We start from the raw sequence: 22,691 nt of genomic DNA, 5'->3' as shown, positions 1-22,691 counted from the left end.
GCAGCCAAAGCAGATTTGCTTTCTTTTTTTTTCTACGTCCGCTTGATTTAAAAAAAAAAAAAAGAGTAACAGGAAGTCAGTACTCTGTACGTCTGTCCTCTGGCGTTATTACAGTACCTGTAATTGTTCTTTCATCATGTGCTGGTTATGTGTGTAATGTCTGAAGTCTTCCTAAGCATATGTGCAAATAAAAGTTACATGAATTTAACAAACGTAATCATAGTCGTACTCGTATCTGATATGATGACAACTGAGATCTGATAAGCTATGTTTATAATGTAGCACACATAAATCCAGTTTAGATCTGATAACTGAGATCAGATAATTTGTTTATATATGATGTAGCTTACATAAATCCAGTGTAATAAATTGAAATTACTTTGAATTTGTTCCTACATCAGTGAGGACCTCACTTGGACATTTAACACCAGCTGGTTCAGAGGGCTCAACAGCGGCTGTATTGCAGAGAGTGGTGAAGACTGCTGAAAAGATCACTAGGACTCCACTGCCGTCTCTGCAGAGCATCTACTATCGCAGAGTCCACAGGACAGCTGTCTCCATCCTCAAAGACTCTACCCACCCCAAGGGCGTAGGAATGAGTTTACTATTGGGGGGCGGACGCATATTGGAAACCCGACAGATCCGTAAATACTCTGAGCAAAGCATAAAAATATGCTATATTGATCACGTGTCTATCGCAGTACATATTGCTATTGATTTATTGTCCAGCCCTAAGATGTATACATTACATCTCATACGCTGTCAACTCTGTTAAAAGCATCACCTGACCCTTACAGTAAAAGTTTTCATTTATTTTAAAGCTTGACCTCGAGCCGTGTACCACCCTCTCTTTTTCCTGTCTCCTTTGTGCTGCCCCTGCATTGCTGCTCCTAAACATATAAAATGGCTTCAGAGACGAGGCACTGCTCCTGAAACTAAAGGTGGCTCATTTTATACTAAACGAGAAAAAAATCCACTTATTGGTCACTATGGAGAAGCATTTCACCAACTCTAGTGAGGTGCTGTACTGCACCTGGCAACCTAAATATAACCTAACCCATACTCTTATAAGTACTGTGGAAATAATGAAAACATTGAAAATTTATCTTGGAAAAAAAATGAACCTGACATCAGTCCTCACCTGTTCATTCTGGATCTTTTATAATTAAAATGGTTTTTAAAGCTGACCTCACACCCTGATGCTCCACCTGGCTCTCTTATCTCTTCCCCGAACCAGTTCCTCTCATGATCAAACTGTTTAGTTTTATATTTAAAAGTAATAAGAGGCTAATACATATTTCACTAAACTAATTTAAGACCTCGTCTGAGCTTCTTCAGCCTCTCCACCTTTCATTGCTTCAACTGAGTCATAACTCTGTGTACAACCATTCTCCTGATAAGATATCATTACACATATCTAATATACTGTCGTACATGTTGATAAATTATGATCAGGTGTTGCCCTTGTGTTGTGTGACTGTTACTCACACTGACGTTACTCTTTTTAAAACAACAAAGTGAGTCCTGCTGCTGTTTCAGCCTGTTTCAGTACTGTTGGTGGCCACATCATGTCCACCAACAGTACTGTGCAACAAGTCTTGAGCCACCTATGATAAACCTATAATACCACCTATGGGTAGCTTTTTTGTATTTTGCTAAGTAAATGTGAAAAGGGTACAGCTATTTATTGAAACAAATGGAAATATGGAAGTAAAGTATATGAGGTTAAACAGAGAGTGTACAATTCCAAGAAGCTTGAAAACCAATATTTGTTACATGGAAATACAGTATATAAGCAAAAACAGAGTTTGTACAATTCTAATGAGCTTGAAAGTCAGTATGACCACCTTTATTCTTCAACACAGCCTGAAGCCTCTTTCTTCTCATTTCTTTAAGTAAAATTCAGGAATAGTTCTCCAGGTTTCTTTATGGAGATTCAAAGCTCTTCTTTGGACGTTGGCTGTTTTTTTGTTCCATTCCCTGTCAAGATGATCCCACACTGCTTCATTAATGAGGTCTGGGCTCTGGGGATGCCAATTCATAACTGATATTATTCCACTGTGTGAGTTTTTCTATCCAGGTGTGCTTTTACTGCGTTGGTGGTGTGTTTCAGATCATTGTTTTTTGCTGAAAAATAAAGCTGTTGCCAATCAGAATTTTTTTCCAGATGGTATTGCATGTTGGATCAAAATCTAATGGAACTTTTCTGCATAATTCCACCAATTTTGACAAGATCTCCAAAACCACTGGCTGAAATGCAGCCCCAAACTATGGCAAAGCCTCCACCGTGTTCTACAGATGGTTGTAGACACTCACTGTTGTATGCCCCTCCTGACCCCCTCTGTACATATTCACAATGATTTGAGCCAAAAATTTTACATTTGGAAATTGACCTGTTGCCACTGACTTTCAGTTCAGTTCTTGTGTAATGTAGCATACCTCAACCTTTTCTCCCCGCTTTCCTTCTGTAAGAGTGGCTACTTGTCAGCCACCCTTCCACTGAGACCATTTCTGATGAGGCTTCAATGATCAGTAGATGGATCAACTCAAGGGCCAGATGCATCTCTCAGGTCCTGTGTCAGGTCTTTGCTAGATTTTTCCCTTTTCTTAAGGACATGACTTTCAGATACTGTTCTTCCGATGCAGTTATTTTTAGGCCTGCCACATCTTCTTTTGCCCTCTACTTGTCCAGTTTCCTCAGGTTTTTGTAAGCACACACTGCACACCATGCCAAGATATGTCAAGCTTTTGGCTAATAGCTTTTTTTTTTTTTTTTTTATACCTTTTTTTGCAGCAGGCTCCTAGTAACAAAGTGCCCAAAGATAAAATTTAAAATTGGCTCTATACTAAGTTGTCTGTTTTATGTAAACACAACACTGGTTCATCCCTTGAGTTAGGTGCCTTTTTATGCTTGAATGATTCATAGGTCAGTGTTGTGGCTTAACAAGCAGAACTCTGAAAATGGTCAGGTACAAGGACTGGACTGAAAATGAGTGAAACAGCTGCCAATGCCCAAATGAAACGACCAAACATGCATTCTACCAGAACCCCAGTGCATAGATGAGCCAGGCTGTACCACCATTGCTCAGCTGTTGTGGGCTGAAAGTATGATGTAAACAGAAAATTCTGGGCAATACTCCCTTATGATTGCTGTAAAATAGAGTACACAGAGATAAGGTTTTTTTTTTTTTAATCACGAGTTACACCTTTCTCCAGTATTTCGCAGCATTTGAAAACTGGGACGTGCATACACCTCGGAGGTTTATGGAAAACATATTCTTGTCATTCCTGTTCTCCTCAGCATCTGAAGTAGAGGGATGGTGGTGGTGGTGGTGGTGGTGGCTGGAGCCTATCCCAGCTGTCGTAGTGCGAAAGGCAGGGTACATCCTGTACAGGTCGCCAGCCTGTCGCAGGGCTAACCATCCACACTCACATTCACAGATTTGGTTTATTCTTTTGTACTAACGTCAATGTCGCCCTCAAGTGGTTGGAAAGTAGGAGAAATTTTGAAAAAAAAAAAGAAAACGAAAATGAACTAAATTTGTTAATTAAAACTACAAAGTAGATTTGCCATTTTAAAGGAGTCCTGATTGAACAGATTTTTAAAGCAACTTTATTTCTCCATATTGTGTGTACATTTCAGTGGAAATATAGATTTATTTATTTATCTATTTATTAAGAAGACTAACTGTCCAATGGATAGAAATTTCCAGACCAACAGAAAATCTCCTTTGCTTCTGTATTTGCTTAGTCTATCCACTTCATTAATTATTCATAAATGTAATAAAATATAAGCCATGCACCGTAAGTAGGTAAACAGACTATGAGAAATCAACTGTTGTATAACTTTATGTATCTAATGCATCTCCTTATTATAGGGAAAACAAATACTGTAGTCCTTTTTGATGCTGCTGGGATTAATCAAAGGTCTGCTGATTCGTGGGAGACGTGCACATTTTGTTCCAAAACACGGAAACGGGTAAATATATCTCTATAGAAGCCTACAATTAATTTAGGTATTGGATACTGGAAATAAAAGGGTAAAACCAACCTAAAGGAATAAAAAATGCATCTCCTCGTGAAATAAAGCTGATAATAAAACAGAGATGAATGTGACCCGTATAGATGCTGCTTGCATTGATCAGAGCTCTGCAGCTTTCCACGTGAGAGACGTGCACACTTTGTTCTAACCGTAAACCCACGCTGCTGACACACTGACACACATGTAGGGGGCAGTGTTGCCAAGTGATTGACAACCAATAGTGGATGAGTGTTTTGTGAACTGGATGAGCCCTGGATAGCTGTTCTCACTTCGGTCCCTCTCGGGAACTCGCGTTATTTTTATGCACTATATGGTTATTTTACAGGGGCGTACATTTACAATTCTGTTATCCATTATTAATAATAAAATCCCTACTATTTTTTCCCTACAGGCTAAACTGACAGATACGTCACCGCCCTCACGGACTGTCTGTAGCGAAAAAACATTCGCACCGAATACACGTCGCCCCACGTGGCTGATAGCTGCTGCACAAAAACATCACGGGTGGCTGCTGGAGCGTTGGGTACCAGGAATACAGCACGTTGTAGCATTTGGCAGTCGGCTGTAGTGACAGACCTCAAACTTTGAGTTTGTTTTAAGTGTTAGTTTACGAGCGGAACTTGTACAATTTTACGCTTGTTTGCGTAGTTTTGTCCGCGTGAAAGGCTGTGGGGGAATTTTTGCGAGTTTCGGGGCTACACAAATAAGTTGTTTTCTCAGCTGCAGTTAGGCCAAAGTTAGCATGTCGGCCGGCACAAATCAAGTAAAAAGCTGCCCTATCCCCACCAGGGTGCTCACCCTGAAGGACTGGTCCCAGCTACCGGACTGTTACAGCCAAACACCCGGGGGTACACTCTTCTCCACCACGCCTGGAGGTAAGAAAACAGCGCTGTTTGGAGTTCGGTGTTCTTCTCTTCAGACAAAATTACTTCGCCTTTTGTCTGTTTGTGTTTTCAGGACTCGACAGAAGAAGAAGAGGGAAAAAGTAGTTTGATTTGTACTGGAATCAAATGGTTTGTGCGTACGTGCAAACATCCAGACGTCGGCTCTCGCGATAGGCTGCGCGCGACAACAGCTGATAAAAGTATCTGACGTAATATTGATTTCTCCTAACGTCAGTAAATAGCAGCAAAAACGGGACAAAGATGGGTCCCAGTGTTGAGCCAAAATGTGCGTACTTACAGCCTATTACGTTAACAAGTTTGCTTTTCTTGTAATTTATTTGATAAATACTTTTACATCAGAAACAAGTGCCCCCCCCCCCCCCCCCCCCCCCCCTTTTTTTTTTCTCGTGTTATTAAATTCACAACCATAAAGTTCTACACTGGAACCTTTATTGATAAGCGGTAAAACTACTGGCCTTTACATGACAAATGCAGACTTTTTTTTTTTACTTTTTACGGTCTGATCAGTGACTTGTTGCAGCGTCCAAACTACTGATGTCTTAAAGACAACAAGCGGAGTCTCAACTCGTGACATGAGGGTGTATGTGTCGCGCCGCCAGAACAGCAAAGGGATTGGCCTGTGCAGTGGTGGTGGAGTTGGAGGCTGTCCTATCCCCCGCTTCTCTCTGTTCTGCAATTGACGAACAGTAGAGAACATTCTGTACGTTTTAAAGGGGGGTGGGGGGGTAGTAATGTATGGGGGCGTATAAACAGTTTAAGAAAAAGGCCTAAAAATGGATGCCAGGCGACATGTGATAGGATGTTGCAACAGAGCTTTGACTTGAGTTACACTTTGTGTAGCAGCACATTAAATTGTGCACACACTATCGGGGTCAGAGCTTGTGTTGCTGACCCCTTTTTCATATGGAACTGCTCTGCACAGTCGCTGCAGTACAGTGCGCTGCTTTCACTATAGGATACATTCCAGCCCCCTTTGCCAGCCCCATTTCTCTCTGCTTTGCTTAACTTTGTCCTGGATGAACTGCTCACAGCTCTGTTGCATAACATGTTTTTTCCTTGTAGATGGTACAAATTCCATTTTAAAAAAAAAAATCTATATAGGACTGCTCCTTCACTCAGTCATAACAAGTCTGTTTTGTTTTTCTCCCCCCCCCCCTAGAGGTTTGCCAACGTTTAATTTTTTTTTTTTTTTTTTTCCCTTGTGGCTGGGGTGCTCTTCAGGTTCATTCATAAGCATTTCACATCTGCTGTCAAAAATATGAAACACGTGGCTTTAATCACAAAGCATCTTGCTTCAAAGTGAGAATGTTTTGTGCTTTGATTTCCAAGAATTACTGTGACAGCTGTAAACCCTCCCCACTATGCACACACACACACAACCCCTTTCTCCACTTAAATCCCCTCCAATACAGGATAATGTCCAAATCTCCAGATGGGCACCTTCCATCTCTGTAAACATGCTCGAGTAATAACTAGGCAGCAGTAGAAGTCCAGCCTTTCTTCTGCTCTTTGCTTAGATGCTATGGTTTTTGTTTTTTTTTTTTTTTTTTTTTTTTTTTTTACTGCAAGTCAAAGACCACATATTCTTTGTCCCCCCCCCCCCCCCCCCCAAAAAAAAAAAAAACAAACCCATAGGTACCCGCATCATCTATGACAGGAAGTTCCTCTTGGATTGTCGAAATTCCCCTCTTGCCCGGACCCCGCCGTGCTGTCTGCCCCAGATCCCAGGGGTAACAGTTCCAGCCACACACCCCATGGGGAAGTTGCAGGATCTCAAAGAGGAGGAAGAGGAGGAAGAGAAAGACGTTGCAGGTAAACACACACCTGTGTAGTTCTTGTCTTCTCTGAGCTTGGACACACAAAACTAAGTTCATGTGCGTGATCACAGCATCTGATTGGGGGTGGATACTTGTAAAAATGTTATTTATGTTGATCCTCCTGAAAGGTCAGTGTCTTTATTGATGCATTTATTGATTCCTGATAAATTTTCTGTGTGAACAAAAGGCGAACGCTCAGGAAAAACAGTACCTTAAAAACCGTGTGTGTGGCTGAGGTGTGCTAAATGAGTACGAGTTCAATGACTTTGTTTTGCAATGTGAAAAACATCAGGAAAAACATGCCTACACTGATAAAAGGAATTAAAAAGCTTGAAGGCATATGAATCCTGATGGGTTAGATAATAGGAAACCTGTTCTTAACTAGAACTGGTTTCCTTGTTTCCTAACTCTTAAGAAGGGAGGGCGGGGGTTGGGGAGAAAAACATCTCCATTACCTTTTGTGGTTTTATGAAATGTAAACATTTCCTCTCACATTTTACTGTGACTTTATAACTAATGCAAAGAAGGCTCCACTGACTTTATTTTATGAGAAACTTAACATGCTTGGTAACCCAGCATGTGCAGTGCTAACCACCTGCTGTGCCTCAAACTTTGCAGCACAGCAGCTGAACTGTTTGTTAGCTTCACTTCAGACACTATTTATCTTTTTATTAAAACCAGGCCAGCAGCTTATTAGTGAGCAATTTATTTCCAGCTCTATTTTTTTTGTTTTTAATCCTTCAAGTCTGTTTGAGTAGCTCTGCATGATTTACAGTTCAAAATAATCCTTATTTATCTTAAATTGTGCCTTGATGCAGTTTCTAAGTTGTTCCTCTCCTTAGAGCTGTTTTAGCCACTCTCCCTTTAAACCAGCTCTCCTCTCATTGGCCAGCCCTCACAAACATAATCTTTGGCTTTAATTTTTTAATGTGAGCTTCTGCTGCTTTAACAAGATGAGGAAAAGCATCATATGTCCACTTTAATACACTGAAGGGTAGACCTTTTGTCAGCTTGGTGTCCTTTTTTGGGAGGTAAACAACTTCACGTTATACTGCTGTTTCTTTATTTCTAATAAGAATATTGTGACTTGGTAGAGATGGAATCCCTTATTTTGGCAATAATCCTCTCAGGCTTTCTGTGGCTGTGTGACCAAATGTTTGGGTTCATGGTCAAGCCCTTTTATTACTGAGTGAAGTACATGCAGCGATCAATCTGCCCTCCTCCATTCCTCCTGTCAAACTAAAGACCATAAGGATTACACGTGAACCCCCCCCCCCCCCCCCCCTTTCCACCTGTCTTCTTGTTTGTGTAGGTAAAAACACTCAAAACACGTTGTGGGTTTTGTTTTTGTTCTCCATCGTTGGTGTTTTTCTCCTCCTTGGCGGTTTCCACTGCATTGATAAGAGCTTCTGTTTTCTTCTCCGTTGTCAGTTAACGTGCGGCTATATTTGGGGCGCAGCCACGAGAAGAAATTGCTGGCCGATTGTCACACATCACCATTTTTAATCTCGACTGTTTTGTGCCTTTTCCAACAGATGACAGCCAGTTTGAGATGGACATCTGAGCTGCAGTATTACCTCCTGTGGAGAGTTAGTTGTTGAAATGCCTCCAAGGTCATCACTGACCGTAACACATTACAAATGAAGCTTCTTCACTTTTTTTTTTTTTTTTTTTTTTTAAATTAATAAAAGCTTTTGTCAGGAATTTCAAAAGAATGAAAGTGTTAAAGTAGGGTGCTTTTCACCCTATAAATGCGTTTATTGTGCTAAATGGATTGTTTGGTTGCTGATTCACTTTAGAGCTGCAGCAGAATTAAAAAAAAAAATCAATTTTGATTTCACTTTTTAAAATCTTTGTAAATAAGAAACTTGTACTATGTTGCCTTTTTTAAGTTGGGGGGGGGGGGGTATGATATGATTACATTAAGACATGTAAAGTTATTTTCAATGCATGCATCAGTTTGTTTTTCTTTTTTTTTTTTTTTTCTCCCCCAAAAAGGAAGGTCCTTTGTTAGATGGACAGGTGTCTCCTGATGGTGGGGGTTGACTGCTGAAAATCAGGTCCTATGTTGTTTTGTATAGAGTGATGGAATGTGAAAAATTTCAAATAAAGGTTGGATAACTGTCAGATTGTTTCTTGGCTCATTTTTATGAACATTTATGCCTATTTTTTTTTTTTTTTTTTTTTTTAAGCTGCAGTAACATGAACTGAACTGTAAAGACCTTGTAACTTTGGTTTATGAGGATTTTGATGTTTTTAAATGTTCATGTGTTTTATGACCTGAAAAGATGGCCCATAAAATTTGATAACATGTACTTTGGATACAGTACAAGTTGTGGTGTGTCAGGGTTTCTCCTGGCTCAGAATGTACTTTTGCGGGGGTGGGGGGGGGGGGGGGGGGGGGGGGCTTTATTACATGTGGCTGTAGCATGGTCATCCTGTTCAGTGAAGGACCTGATCGTTGGCCCTTTTAACAGAAATCGTGTGTATCCAGTCTGTAGATGAGACAGCTTAGGGTAAGATTTTCTTAATCGAAATCTACACCTTGTAACAGACGCGTATGTGGCCACACAAAATTGCGTGATAGGCAGTTAATGTGTTGCGTAACTCGTGCAGATGTTTTTGTATACTGAAAAAGGAAATCCAGTTGCACATGCAAGTAGAATTTGCTGAGTTATGTTGAAGCAAAGCAGTTACTTTAGGCCAGTGGTTCTCAAAATGTCAGGAATTGAGCCAGTGCAGATGACCAGGGGAAAAATATGGAATGACAAACTGAATATGATTTTTGTTGGAGAGGAAAAAAAGGGGGTTGCTACTCTAATCTGTATGTATGTATGTTGGGCAAGATACTGAACCCTGAGTTGTCCCTGATGCATCCATCAAAGTGTGTGTGTGCGCAGGTCCTTAGGCATGGATATGAATGTGTGTGTGTGACTGGGTGAAGGAGAAGGCCCATTTTCACTGAAATTCAGTTTTGTTTTTATTAAAAAAATTGTGGGATGTGTTAGCCTCTTATTAGGAATAGGCATGCTTTATATTGATGGGAGATGTAATCTTCAATTTTCAGACATGGTAATAAAAACATCTAACAGATGAAATCTGGCAGGAGTGACTTTGAAGCACAAGGCCACCCAGAGTCATGTGCACTGCGTCTTCAGCCTTGCCCACTCAGCAAGGTCAGTGCTAGGCATGCTTGCTTATTCCAGACGCTGACCTACAGACCAGGGAGAATGACTGTGGGTGTAGCTCCGGTCCTAAGGAATGAAGGCAGCTGCAGCTCAGACATAGTAAAACTATACCACAGTATGGGGGTGGGGGTATTTCATCTGCTGGTATTTGACCAGACAGTCATCTCAAATATGTAATTGTGGATTTACTGAGTATTTATAAGTTGTGTTGAAGTAGCTATGGCATCAACATTTGTTTCATCTCTCATGAGTCCACAGTGTGGATTTCATAGCAAATAACAATGACAGGGTCTATACTGAATGGTGTATTCAAGTGAGAACAGATAACTAGGCCCCTATATTCTTCATGTTTGATATGACGTCATTCTGCTCAGACGTTCTACACATATAGGTTTGCAGATGTTTTTTTGGCAACCACGGCAAATTAATTAAAGCTAACAGCTGAGTTTTATGCAATACTAAGACTGAAGTTCTTTTGGGAACATGCAAATTAAACTTGCTCTGTGCCCTTGTGTTAGCTCGTCTTACAGCAAATACTATGCTCAGACAGCAGCTTAACATTTTGCCAAGTGTCACTGTAATACTACATCGGCACACAGTTTGTGTAAACTCAGTTTGTGTGTTTTGCAAAGCACGTGAGAGCAAGGCCATGTGACTATGACAGGCACCATATGCTCATATCATAGTTTTTAAAGGGGTTACTCTCTGCTAGAGGAAGTTTATATTCCCCCTAGTGGAGGGTTTATTTTATCCAAATGCATATTTACTGCATGATCATCCCATGTTCTTATCCAGCGTCATTGCATCTAATCCATAGGACTACTGAGGTCACCATCTATCAATGATAATTGGCTGAATTCAGATTTTCTCACAGGCACACGGCACTAAACAGATTTTACAAAGCAATCCTAAAGTAAGCTACAAACATCAGCAAAGAATTTCAAACATAATGTGATTTATTTTTGTATTTTCACTAAAGCGTTTAAGTGGACTTATTATATTCATTGCCAGCTCTATGCTTTTATTTTTGGACTCCCCCAGAGTAGCTTTACATGACTCACAGTTCAAAATAATCCTTGTTTATCTTACAGTGAACTTCTGTGCAGTCTCTCAGCTTTTAAACTATCCATTATTGTAACAGTATATATATATATATATATATATATATATATATATATATATATGTATATATATATATGTATATATATATATATATATATATATATATATATATATATATATATATATATATATATATATATATATATATGAGAGAAACTGAGAAAAGGGGTGATTGGTCTACTTCAGAGAAATGATAAGTTTCAGAGTGATTCTGAAATGTTTTCATCTTGAGAACTGGCCATTGGTCTCTGCACATTCATGAAATGTTATTTTGGAAAATATCAGTCTGTGCTACTGAAAACAACACCGCAGATGGCCACCCGTGCCATCTGAGTTCAAATGAACCCTGATAAACTTGCTCCAGTGCCCTTTTCCAGAGACTAAATATTCCCCCTTTGCTTCACCCCTCCCACACTGACTGTGCCCCGCCCAGTTTCCCTGTAAGAGGGTTGGGTAAAGTTGGGTTAGCCGCAGGGGTGGGCAACTCCAGGCCTCGAGGGCCAGTGTTCTGCAGATTTTAGAGGTGTCTCTGCTTCAACACACCTGAGTCAAATACAGAAGTCATTAGCAGGACTCTGGAGAACTTGACTGCATACTGAGGAGGTAATTCAGCCATTTGATTCAGGTGTGTTGGATCAGGGACACATCTAAAACCTGCAGGACACCGGCCCTCGAGGCCTGGAATTGCCCACCCCTGGGTTAGCCAATGGGGATCTATTTTTATCAGCTGCTCCTGTTAAAGCCGAGTGGTACAAGTTCAGGATGAATCACCCGGGTGACGATGTAAACAGACACTCAAACACACAGCCTACTTGGTGACATGGATCCTGACAGGGAGGAGCCGGTAGTCGGGGGGCTGAAGTGGACCACATGTTTGACACATACAAACTCCACTTCACATTACTCACACTGCAGGAAAGTCAGCCAGCTGTTTACCAGCATTCCAGTTGAGCACATGAGTAAAAGAGTAGACTGTAAACTCTGATTCCTCGATCTCCGTTACACTGAAATTAAATATGAGACACTGTTAGATGTTTCTTGGATTACACTGGGCTCGTGTGGTGCTTGAAAACATTTCATCATTATTTATTGTTTAGTTCCTAGAAGTGATCTTTGCAAAACGTGACCACAAGTATTTTTGAAGAAACTCAAAAGCTGAGTTTTGAATTGACTGTCATTTCTTCAGAATTGCTGCACAGTATTTAAATTGCAGACTACACCATCTTGCATTAGGCTCAGTAAAGCTCACGATTTCTTTGCTGCTTGTTGCACAGTCTCTGGTACTGCTTGTTGTTGCCTAATGTGCCACTGGTAACTTTCATAAACAGATTTTCTGCGCATGATTTTACACTCACTGTGAACCTACTGTGCTTAGTGTGCATATGTCAGAGATCAGGTTTTTGATATTCAGTGGCACCACTGGTTTACGGCTTTGTCTGTTGATACAGGTGTCCTGTTGTACATACTCAAAGTGCAAGTCTTATCACATGTTGCTACACGGATTACTTTGCAGAACAGAAACAATTACCTTTGAAATTCCACTGTCAATAGCAGCTGTCAGGCAAAAATGTCTACCAGTGACCTAAAAACCTTTGTGAGTCTGAAAATTCGACATATGCACTGGTTGATTTGTATTTGACAGTAAATATGATAGAACAGTATGCGCTACAGCCTTTGTGTTAATGAAATTTGTAAATATTATTCTGCAATATATAATAATGCAAGACTAGGCTCCATGATAAGTACTTACAGTGGTGAAAATAAGTAATAAATTTGTCATTTTTCTCAGTAAATGTATTTCTAATCGGGCTATTGACAGGAAGTTTTCACCAGTAACAACCAAAGTAATCCACAAATACAAAGAAATCAAAACAAATAACTCCATAAATTTAATTATGTGTAATAAAGTGGAATGACACAGGGAATAAATATTCAACACATAAAGACAATGAGATGCAAAAAGTAATGGAACGCCAATAAACCAGCTGAAATCTGTCGCTATTTAGAAAGCAACCCTGCCCCCTATCAGTGAAAATTAATATTAGCCGGTTCAGTCCTAAAAGATGATGTCTATAAAAAGGTTTCTCATTACCAAGGTGTCACACAACAAGCATCTCATGATGGGTACAAGCAAAGAGCTTTATAAAAATCTTTACAAGCTTGTTGCTGCAAAGCATACTGATGGCATTGATTAAAGACATATTTCTAAGCTTCTGAATGTTCCAGTGAGCACGGTTGGGATGATAATCCATTCTACCAAGAAAACAATAAGTAATACATTCAAATGCCACGCAAGACTCCACTTCTGATGAAAAAGCATGTTGTAGCTTGCTTAAGTCCCACAGGACTTTAGCCATGTTGTTCTCAACCACTGTCTGCAGTGTCTCCCATCAGGAATTGGGGACTAGACCATATGTAGCACAGATGTTCCTGTACACTATCCCAGCCACTTGGTTGCGGCCTTTCAGTGAATGCTGTCTCAGTTTGCAGCTCACATTCTGCTACTATGAGTTGGATAGTCTCCAAGGCATCTTTGCACAGCCTGCAATTGGATCCTATCAGCTGTGGTAGACTCATGCCTCTATGGATTTATAGAGAGGATTTCTTGATGTCTTCCACTTTTTCTATCTGTTGACAGTACACCCCATGCTTGGTCATCCATGATAGTTCTTCTTCCTGTTGCTGTCTTCAGCTACCTGAGGCATTCTTGGAGCAGCTCATCTCAGAGGACCATCTTTCTGATGTATCCATGGATGTTCCGTGTTTCATCGTGGATTGTGGCTCTGATGCTCACTAATCCTCGCTCTCCCTCTTTCTGTTACTCATCGAGCCTCAGGGTGCTGGAGACCGCCATGCATTGTGAGGAGTTTTCATGTCTTGACATCAGTTGCATCTGTCTCCCCCTCTATCTCCTCCTCCATCTATCTGATGACTGGCAGGACATATGTATTGATAGCTTGGATCTTATTCCTACTGTTCAGCTGTTTTTTTTTTCAGCACCTGTCTTACCTTCTGGAGGTATTTGGCTGTGGCTGACGTTTGTGCATCTCTATCATGGTTCCCATAGGCCTGTGGGATACCCAGGTACTTGTAACTGTCCTTTATACCTGCTGTTCTGCCTTCTGACAACTTCACCCTGTTCAGTCCACATGACTTTCCCTCTCTTTGCCACCATTCAGCTGCAGTCCGAATGACATCCAGATATCCTCACTGTAGATCCTAGTGAGGTGGATCAGTGAGTTAGTGTCTCCATCCACAAAGATAGATGCCATCCATGTACAGGAGGTTGCTAATGGTCATTCCACTCCTGAATCTATATCCCTATCTGCTCTTAGTGATGAACTGGCTTAGGGGGGTTGGGACAGTGCATCACCTTGGTATATACCACACTTGATAGTAACTTGTGTAATTGCCTTGAAGCTGGCCTCCGGTGTTGTCTTCTGCAGACCTACTGAGTTTCTGAGGAATGTTATTAGCTCACTATTAGCCTTGCATAGTGCCAAGCACTCCAGCATCCATGTGTGGGGCACTGAGTAGTAGGCTTTCTTATAGTATGTCCACGCAGTGCTCAGACTGGTTTTGCTGGTCAGAGAGTGTGTCCTGCTCTGTTAGCCAGCAGCTGGTGCTTTGGCCTTCTGGTGTTATTTCCAATGCCTTTCAGAGCTGCACTCATGTATTGACTCATGTGCCTACTCAGCTTGGTTGCTGCGATGCCTGAGAGGAGCTTCCATGAGGCAGGTAACTGACTGATAGTTTGATGGTGTTGTATGCTTGTGAATCTTTCATGATCAGGAGTGTTCTATCCTGTTTATTAGTCCGGATGAGTACCTGCTGTTAGCAAACCCCTTGTTTGTGCTGCCAGGCTTTCATGAAGTGCTGTTAGCTTCTTCAGCTAGTAGGCTCAGATCATGTCGGGTCCTGGTGCTGTCCAGCTCTTCATTCCAGAGACTGGTTGTTGTTGGATGTCTGCCTTTGTGATGTTGACTGGTTCTTGTTTTGGGAGGTTGCTATGGTCTGCTCTTAGGTCCACCAGTCACTTGGAATTGGTGTTGTGTTACACCTCTTTCTCCCAGATGTTCTTCTAGTATTGTTCAGTTTCAGCCCAGGGTGGGTCTGCCCTTGTGCTGTTGTTCCCTTTTACCTAATAGTTCACCCTGAATGGATATTTGGAGAACAGGCCATTTATTCTCTTTGCCTCTGCTTTCCTGGTGTATCTCTTCAGTCTAAATGCAAGTGCTTCTTGAATTATTGTGGCATATATGAACTCTATGGTTTATATACAGTACCAGTCAAAAGTTTGGACACACCATCTCGTTCAAGTTTTTATTTATTTTTTCCTACATTTTAAATTAACACTGAAGTCGTCCAGAATATGAAGGAACACATAAAGAATCATGTAGTAAACTTAAAAGTGTTGAACTAACCAAAATATGTTTGAGATTTTAGATTCTTCAAAGTATGCACCTTTTGCTTTGATTACAGCTTTGCACACTCTTGGCATTCTCTCAATCAGCTTCGTGAGGTAATCACCTGAAATGATTTTCCAACAGTCTTGAAGGAGTTCCCAGAGGTGCTGAGCACTTACTGACTGCTTTGCCTTCACTCTGTGGGCCAACTCATCCCAAACGATCTCAGCTGGGTTTGTGGTGATTGTGGAGGTCAGGCCATCTCACGCAACCCTCCATCACCCTCTTTCTTGGTCAAATAGCACTTGACTGAGGAGGTGTGTTTGGGGTCACTGTCCTGTTGAAAAACAAATGATGGTCCCACTAAACGCAAACCAGATGGGATGGCATGTCACTGCAGAATGCTGTGGTAGCCATGCTGGTTAGGTGTGCCTTGGTTTTTGAATAAATCACCAACGGTGTCACCAGCAAAGCACCCCGTACCATCACACTTCCTCCTCCATACTTCACGGTGGGAACTACACATGTAGGAACCATCCGCTCACCTTTTCTGCATCTTACTCATTAGACCAAAGGACAAATTTCCACTGGTCTAATGTTCCTTGTGTTCTTTGGCCCAAGCCATTCTCTTCCTCTTGTTCTTCCTTAGAAGTGGCTTCTTTGCAGCAATTCCACCATAAAGTCCAGACTCACGCAGTCCTCTATGAACAGCTGATGTAGAGATGTGTGTGCTACTTGAACTCTGTGAAGCATTTAGGTGGGCTCTTATCTGGGGTGCTGTTAACTTGCGGTTTCTGAGGTTGGAAACTCTGATTAATTTATCCTGTGCAACAGAGGAAACTCTTGTTCTTCCTTTCCTGGGGCGGTCCTGATGAGAGCTGGCTTCATCATAACATTTGATGGTCTTTGCAACTGCACTTGAGGATACTTTCAAAGTTCTTGCTGACCTTCATTTCTTAAAGTAATGATGGACTGTTGTTTTTCTTTACTTAGTTGAGTAGTTCTTGCCATAATATGGATTAGAACATTACTCAAATAGGGCTATTCACTGTATACCAACTCTGCCTCTTCACAACACAACTGATGGTCTCAAACACATTAAGAGGGCTAGAAATTCAAGAAATTAACTCTTGAAAGGCACAGCTGTTAACTGAAAGCCATTCCAGGTGACTGCTCAAAGCTGACTGAGAAAATGCCAGAATGTGCAGAGCTGTCATCTAAGCAAGAGATGCCTACTGTACTTTGAAGAATCTAAAATATAAAACATATTTTGGTTTGTTTAACACTTTTTGTTTAATAAATAATTCCATATTTATTTCTTCATATTTTGGATGACTTTGGTATTAATCTACATGCAGACAATTTTTAAATAATGAGAAACCACTGAATCAGAAACTGTGTCCAAACTTTTGACTGGTAATGTATGTATGCGTAAAGCCAGTCACCAGAATACCTGCAGTGTCCACATCTTTCAGTTGTTAAATTGACACTCTTGTATTCTTGTATTTTTGCTACATGCTCTAGCCGGTTTAGTCTATTTATTACCACCTTTTATTCCTAAATGTTCCAGGGCTTTAGAGATTATTTTTAGACTATCCACCTGAGTATGTTATAATTTTTGTATCTTCCTTCATATACCCTGACGTGTCCCTTTTCCTATTTGTACATCAGACATGATCATGTGACAACTTTGAATGGTATGCGGGGTATATATGTACATGTGTTCTAGATTTTGTCATTAAGTCTGAAGAAGGGCATGGATGCCCGAAACGTTACTATACTTTGAAGGCAATTAAAAATATCTTTTTCCCAGGAGCGTTCTGGTGTATGGACTGTCTTTTTCTACTGCTATCGCCATTGTTCCTGTACCCCTTTAACTGCTGGATGTGCATATTTGGCTTGTATAGACAAGCTCTGGAGACAGTTGTCAACATAAAAGCATCTTTCCACCAAGTACTGCACATCCTCCCCAACCGTGCTGTGATCTTCCACGTGACGCTGGAGGGCCTTAGTTGCACAGCAGGGGCTACAGGTGGTCCCAAATGGTAGCACCTGCCACTCATAAACATCTGGTGCACGATCCCGCACTAAATCATGCCACACAAATCGCAGCAGGGGTCTGTCTTCTGGGAGGAGGTGGACCTTGTAAAAAAATGCCTTTGATGTCTGCGCTGATGGCAATGGCATGTTCCCGAAACCGAAGCAGAACTCCCAGCAGCGAGGCACCAAGGCCCTTGGTAGACATGAGAACAGTTAAATACAAGCCAGTTCTTGTTGTTATGGCTCACCATGTGATGGGGGATAAACCATGACTCACTCTCCAGTGAGAGGGCTTGGGGGTCCAACTTAGTCACTGCACCAGCTTGTATCAGTTTCTGTATCTCCTCACAATAGGCTGCTGTACGCTCTGGGTCTTTGGCGAGACGCCTCTCTGTGTTTCGCAGGTTAGGCATGACTGACTCCTGGAAAGCCTGGAGAACAGGCATATCCCCTTTCTGCAATAGTGGAGTTGCATAACGGAATGTTCCACTGATGTTCACTCGTATTGTCTCCCTCTTCAGTAATTCGATCGCCTCATTATCCTGTTTGAATTGTGTCACAGCCTTCTCGTCCTGGTACGGGAGGATGTCAGCCTTCCAGAGCTTCTCCACATTTCTGAGTAACTCCGCCACCTGGAGGGTGGCTACCGTTAACAGGCACTGTCGTGGCTGTAGACATCTCTCTAGAGTTTTCATAGGGCCCTGAAGAGTCCACCCCAATCTGGTATGCACTGGAGCAGGGCCACCAGGGGGACCCAACCAAACGGGCTCGACAGGAGTAATGAAATGGGGATGGTCAGTGCCTATGAATAGTAATGGCTGTGCATTTTTAAAGGAATGCAGAGGAAGTCCTAACAGATATTTGTATTGTTTCTGCAGGCTGTCGAAAGGATAAGAGTGCTCAGCAAGTCCCAGGCAATCAGCAGTGAAAGCACCGTTAATGGCAAAGCGACTGTGCTTGCTGGATGCAGGAGAGATGTGAAATGACACTGACATTTAGGGTTTGAATGTCTTGTCTGATGGTTCTCAGGTCTAGGGTTTCAGGGGTTCCTTGTAGGCCAAGTCTTTGTGCCACAGCCGGCAGTAGCATTGTGCGCTCTGAGCCATCATCCAGCAGAGCATACGTGTTTAGGCTCCGATTGTTGTGGTGTAAGGTCACTTGGACAACTTTCAACAGGACCCTGCTGATGTCTGGTGGGCGGTCCAGGTACAGTGTCTCAGTGGTGGTGCTAACCAAACAACTCTCTGCATTGATTGCCCCCTTCTCTTCCCTGGTATTCACCTCGTGGAGCACCTGAAGATGTTTCCCTTGACAGAGTCCACAAAGTTTCCGTAGGTCACAGTGGGCTGCTTGATGAGCTCTAGCACATTTGTCATGAGTCCTTATCCACTGTGACAGTTGCTCCTTGTTGCTGAATGGTCAAACATTGGCTGAGGTAGTGCTCATTGCTCTCACAGTAGGGGCAATATGGCCACCCTTTACTGGGCTTCTTCTTCTGGAAGTTGGTGGTTCCCTGGATTCTCCTTGGATCCATGCAGAATGGTGATGGCTTTACGTTTCTGATGACCTGACTTGTCTTTCGCTGCAAAAACATGGGGATGGCTATCATAATCATGACACCATGCCTCATACTGCAGCCATTCTGATAAGTCCACCAGAGTGTATACTCTGGACTGCGAAAAATAGCACGTCTGAAGTCTGCTCGTTGCTCTGCTGGTAGCTTACTCAGCAGGCGAGCTACATGGGATCCACATCTCAGTTCAGCCTCACCCTCTGGACCCAGCATTTTAAGCATGCCTACCAGGGAGCGTACTTGTAGGGCAAACTTCTCAAATGCGACAGTATCCCCCGTCGAATATCAGGTGAATCCATAACCCTGGTTGTTCGGTTCAGAGCAATCTGGTGTGGCTGACCAAATTTCTCATTCAGTGCCTCCATGGTGTCCGAACAGGGAGTAGGAGAATTAAGGTAAGACTCAGCAATAAGTCTTGCCTCATCCAGCCTGAGATTGTCTACCAAAATCTGGTATTTAAACAGTTCAGTGGCGTCTGGAGGTAATAGGTTGGTCAAAGCTAAAATCACTAGGGTCATGCGTGAAGAAGGGGATGCTGATGCTTGGCCGTGGGCCTCTGTATGTTGCTTCCGCAACAGTGATGGGATTATAGTAAGGCTGTGACATGTGTGATGACTCTGCCCCTCTAATCTGGCTTACAGGTGTAGGGTCCGTATAATGGATACTGTGACTCTCTGGCCTTGGCCCAGACCGTGGAGGGTTGAAATGCCACTGAGGTTGTTCATAACCATGTTTTGACTTGCTGTGAGGGTGCTGCGCCACCCAGCTTCCACGCTCTAGTGAAACTGATTTTCCTGCTGCTGATGCCTCGGGGATCTGGTGACCAGTAGCTTGGGCCTTTATGACCTGAAGGTCAGCCATCAGTTTCTCTAACATACTTAGCACTGGCTCGGTGCCAAGAGAATGATCAATTCCATCCTCGGGTCCAGGCCAAGGTGGAGGGTCCGGCCAGTCATCATCAATATCCTCTTCCTCCTGAACAGGTGGAGGGGTGGTGCATACATAGGAGGGCCCGACCTAGGTCGTGGGTCAGGTGGCGGCCTACTTTGCTGGATTGATCCCATCATGCTTTCGGCCTCTTCTCTGAATTGTCTGAGCTCAACCAGTTCTGCGTGCAGGGCCCGTTGAGAACGTTGCAGCTCCAATCTTTCTCTGTGCAGATGTTCTAGCTCTGCCGTATAATGGGAAGAAGGGCTCACTGATTTTCTGCGTTGAGAATAAGGTGTAGAGTAGTCGACATGCGCCTCCCTGGGCTCTCTCTGTGTTTGCCATGATCCTCGACCTGGGTGTGTTAGAGTGGTTGTGGTCCTTGCCTGAGAGCAAGCCCACTCATCTAGTGTAATGTCCCATTGAGCTCTGTGACCACTCAGTGAAGAGGGGAAGGGTGTCATTTCGGCAGCTCCCTCGTGGTCTGAATGTGGGTCCACTTCATCTCCAAAACTCCTCTGTGCACTCTGGAGGTGGAATGGCATGTGCCTTCTCTGTTTCCCGTACTCTGTCTCGTAATCTTCTAAGTGTGCAGGTGGGCGGGTCAGCCACTTAGGCCTAACTGCACGGTCTTCTCCAGCATGCATGATGAATCAGAGGTAAGCGTCCTTATCCGGCTCGAAGGACCAAGTTGTAAGTGAGGAACTGGAATGCTGATTTCTTTGGTGGCTGTTTGACGCTCGCCTCTGAGTGTGGTCAGGACACAAACTGGAGATCGCTCCGTCTGTTATAGTGCTTTTTTGCAGGTTTGGGGTAGGGGTGCGTGGGTGTGTGGTTCTACAAATCAACAAACATTACAGTGAGGTCAGTTCACTGACTCAGGTAATTGTCAGAATGACAACATGCACACCAAATCAAACAACATATACATACACAAGAAACAATAATAGTTAAGCAGATATAACCCAGATAAACTTATAAAATAAAGGAGTAACTCAGTCCACCTTAGCTCAAACCTACTAATAAAAGGTCACAGGGGCCATCTAGTGGCGTAAACCGGAAATGGCATCCCCGCCTCGCTAGTGCAAAAAGTAACATTATTCACAAGAAGCCCCCCGGCACACAAGCTACAAATGGGGCAGTTTACAAATTGTCATAACACATAGTATAATGAAGCATGCTGTAATACTAGTACCTTGTGTCTAAACAAGCTACACAGCAGGCTATCTTATCAGGTACAATGTCAAAAGAGCTAACAGTGGTGGCTAATAAGCTTTTGCTGCTACCTAAACTCAGTCAGAATAACTCAAACATTTGACACACATAATAAGCCATCCAGAACCATTCAAACCTTACAGATAGGAACTACTCACTTTAGATCAAGAACACACCACCACGAACTGGACTGGACTGGTTTGCTCAGCAGCCCCACTCCAGTGCTCCACATACCTGCAAGTGAGGAGCATCACTTCCCCTGCCAGTCCAGTAGGTGGTGCATTACTACCCAACACAAAGTCATAACACAGAAGACACTAAATAGGTCCGGGCCTTTCTAACACTTACACTATATAATGTTGACTTTATATACCTAACATTACATTGTAATGTAAATAATGTAAATAATGCTTTTTGTTCTTCATAGTATAGGTCAGCTGTTACATTTCAGGTTTACAGTAAGTTTGTCATAAAGCAGCTGTCCTCTGGATGAATACTGCGCTTCACCTGAGCTGTCAGATATCTATAACTCTGACTTTATAGATATTTATATGTGAAAAGTGGGAGAAATCCAAATTCACCAGAGAATAAGCAAGGGGGAAAAGGGGAAAACAAATGCAAGGGGAGAGAGCTGAAAGCAGTACGTAAGAACTGATGAAGGTCAGACAGGCGGCTTTATGTTGTTAAATTCAGCCTGACATTTGATCACTTTTGCTCAGTTATAGTTGAATAATGTGAACTTGCCAGTGTGGTGAGATTGCCTCAGAAACCGATGACAACTCAAAGGTGTGCTGGTGTGCGAGTAACTGGTGAGCTCACTTTTTTTTGCTTTTCCTTTTGCAATCAGAATCATGATCTAAATGCATTGTTGTGCAAAACATATTTGCTATTCTAATATGAGCACTATAAATTCTCTGTGGGCTCCTTTTGATAGTGTATTTTTTATTATTTTTATTTTATTTTTAATTTATTCAAATTTATTGTTCACACAAGTGCACGTGCGACATGGCAATGCCAGAGCTGACAGACAGATCAAAAACAAGAAAGGGGGAGAAAATAAGTGAAACATAAGAATAAGGGGACAGAGGTTCCTCAACTGCTACACCTGTACAAAAAAAAAAGACCCCCCCCACACACACACTTTGCGCATAATACACAGACATATACAGACGTATATATACATACACTTGAAAAAACAGATGCACAAATGCGCTCAGCTACTTAAACAAAAACAAAAGCACGTGGCGAATATGCAATCTTAAATCACCCCGCGGTTTTATTCACTCTTTATTACAACAAGAACTTCACTTAACTCGAGGCTTGGGCTAGCCTGACATCTGCTGGGATAAAACCAGCAATGCAATATGATGGCTAAAACACAGTAAATAATTCAAACTAAAATAAAAAAAAAAAAAAATTGTTGTTGATATTTACATAAATGAAATCCCATTAGAAA

The 22,691-nt window shown here is 42.2% G+C and overlaps 1 protein-coding gene across 1 annotated transcript; it reads left to right on the top strand.

Moving 5' to 3' along the window:
* Positions 1 to 4,518: 4,518 nt before the first annotated feature.
* On the top strand, positions 4,519 to 8,891 carry eif4ebp3l (eukaryotic translation initiation factor 4E binding protein 3, like). Its single transcript, XM_030739179.1, has 3 exons — positions 4,519 to 4,917; positions 6,583 to 6,759; positions 8,300 to 8,891. Exons 1-3 carry the CDS (start codon positions 4,785 to 4,787, stop codon positions 8,326 to 8,328), a joined length of 339 nt encoding a protein of 112 aa, XP_030595039.1. The 5' UTR covers positions 4,519 to 4,784; the 3' UTR covers positions 8,329 to 8,891.
* The last annotated feature ends 13,800 nt before the right edge of the window (positions 8,892 to 22,691 follow it).

The sequence above is a fragment of the Archocentrus centrarchus genome, chromosome 10 (genome assembly GCF_007364275.1).
Source record: "Archocentrus centrarchus isolate MPI-CPG fArcCen1 chromosome 10, fArcCen1, whole genome shotgun sequence".
In the NCBI taxonomy this organism is placed as follows: domain Eukaryota; kingdom Metazoa; phylum Chordata; class Actinopteri; order Cichliformes; family Cichlidae; genus Archocentrus; species Archocentrus centrarchus.
This window is presented reverse-complemented; position numbering and strand designations above follow the sequence as displayed.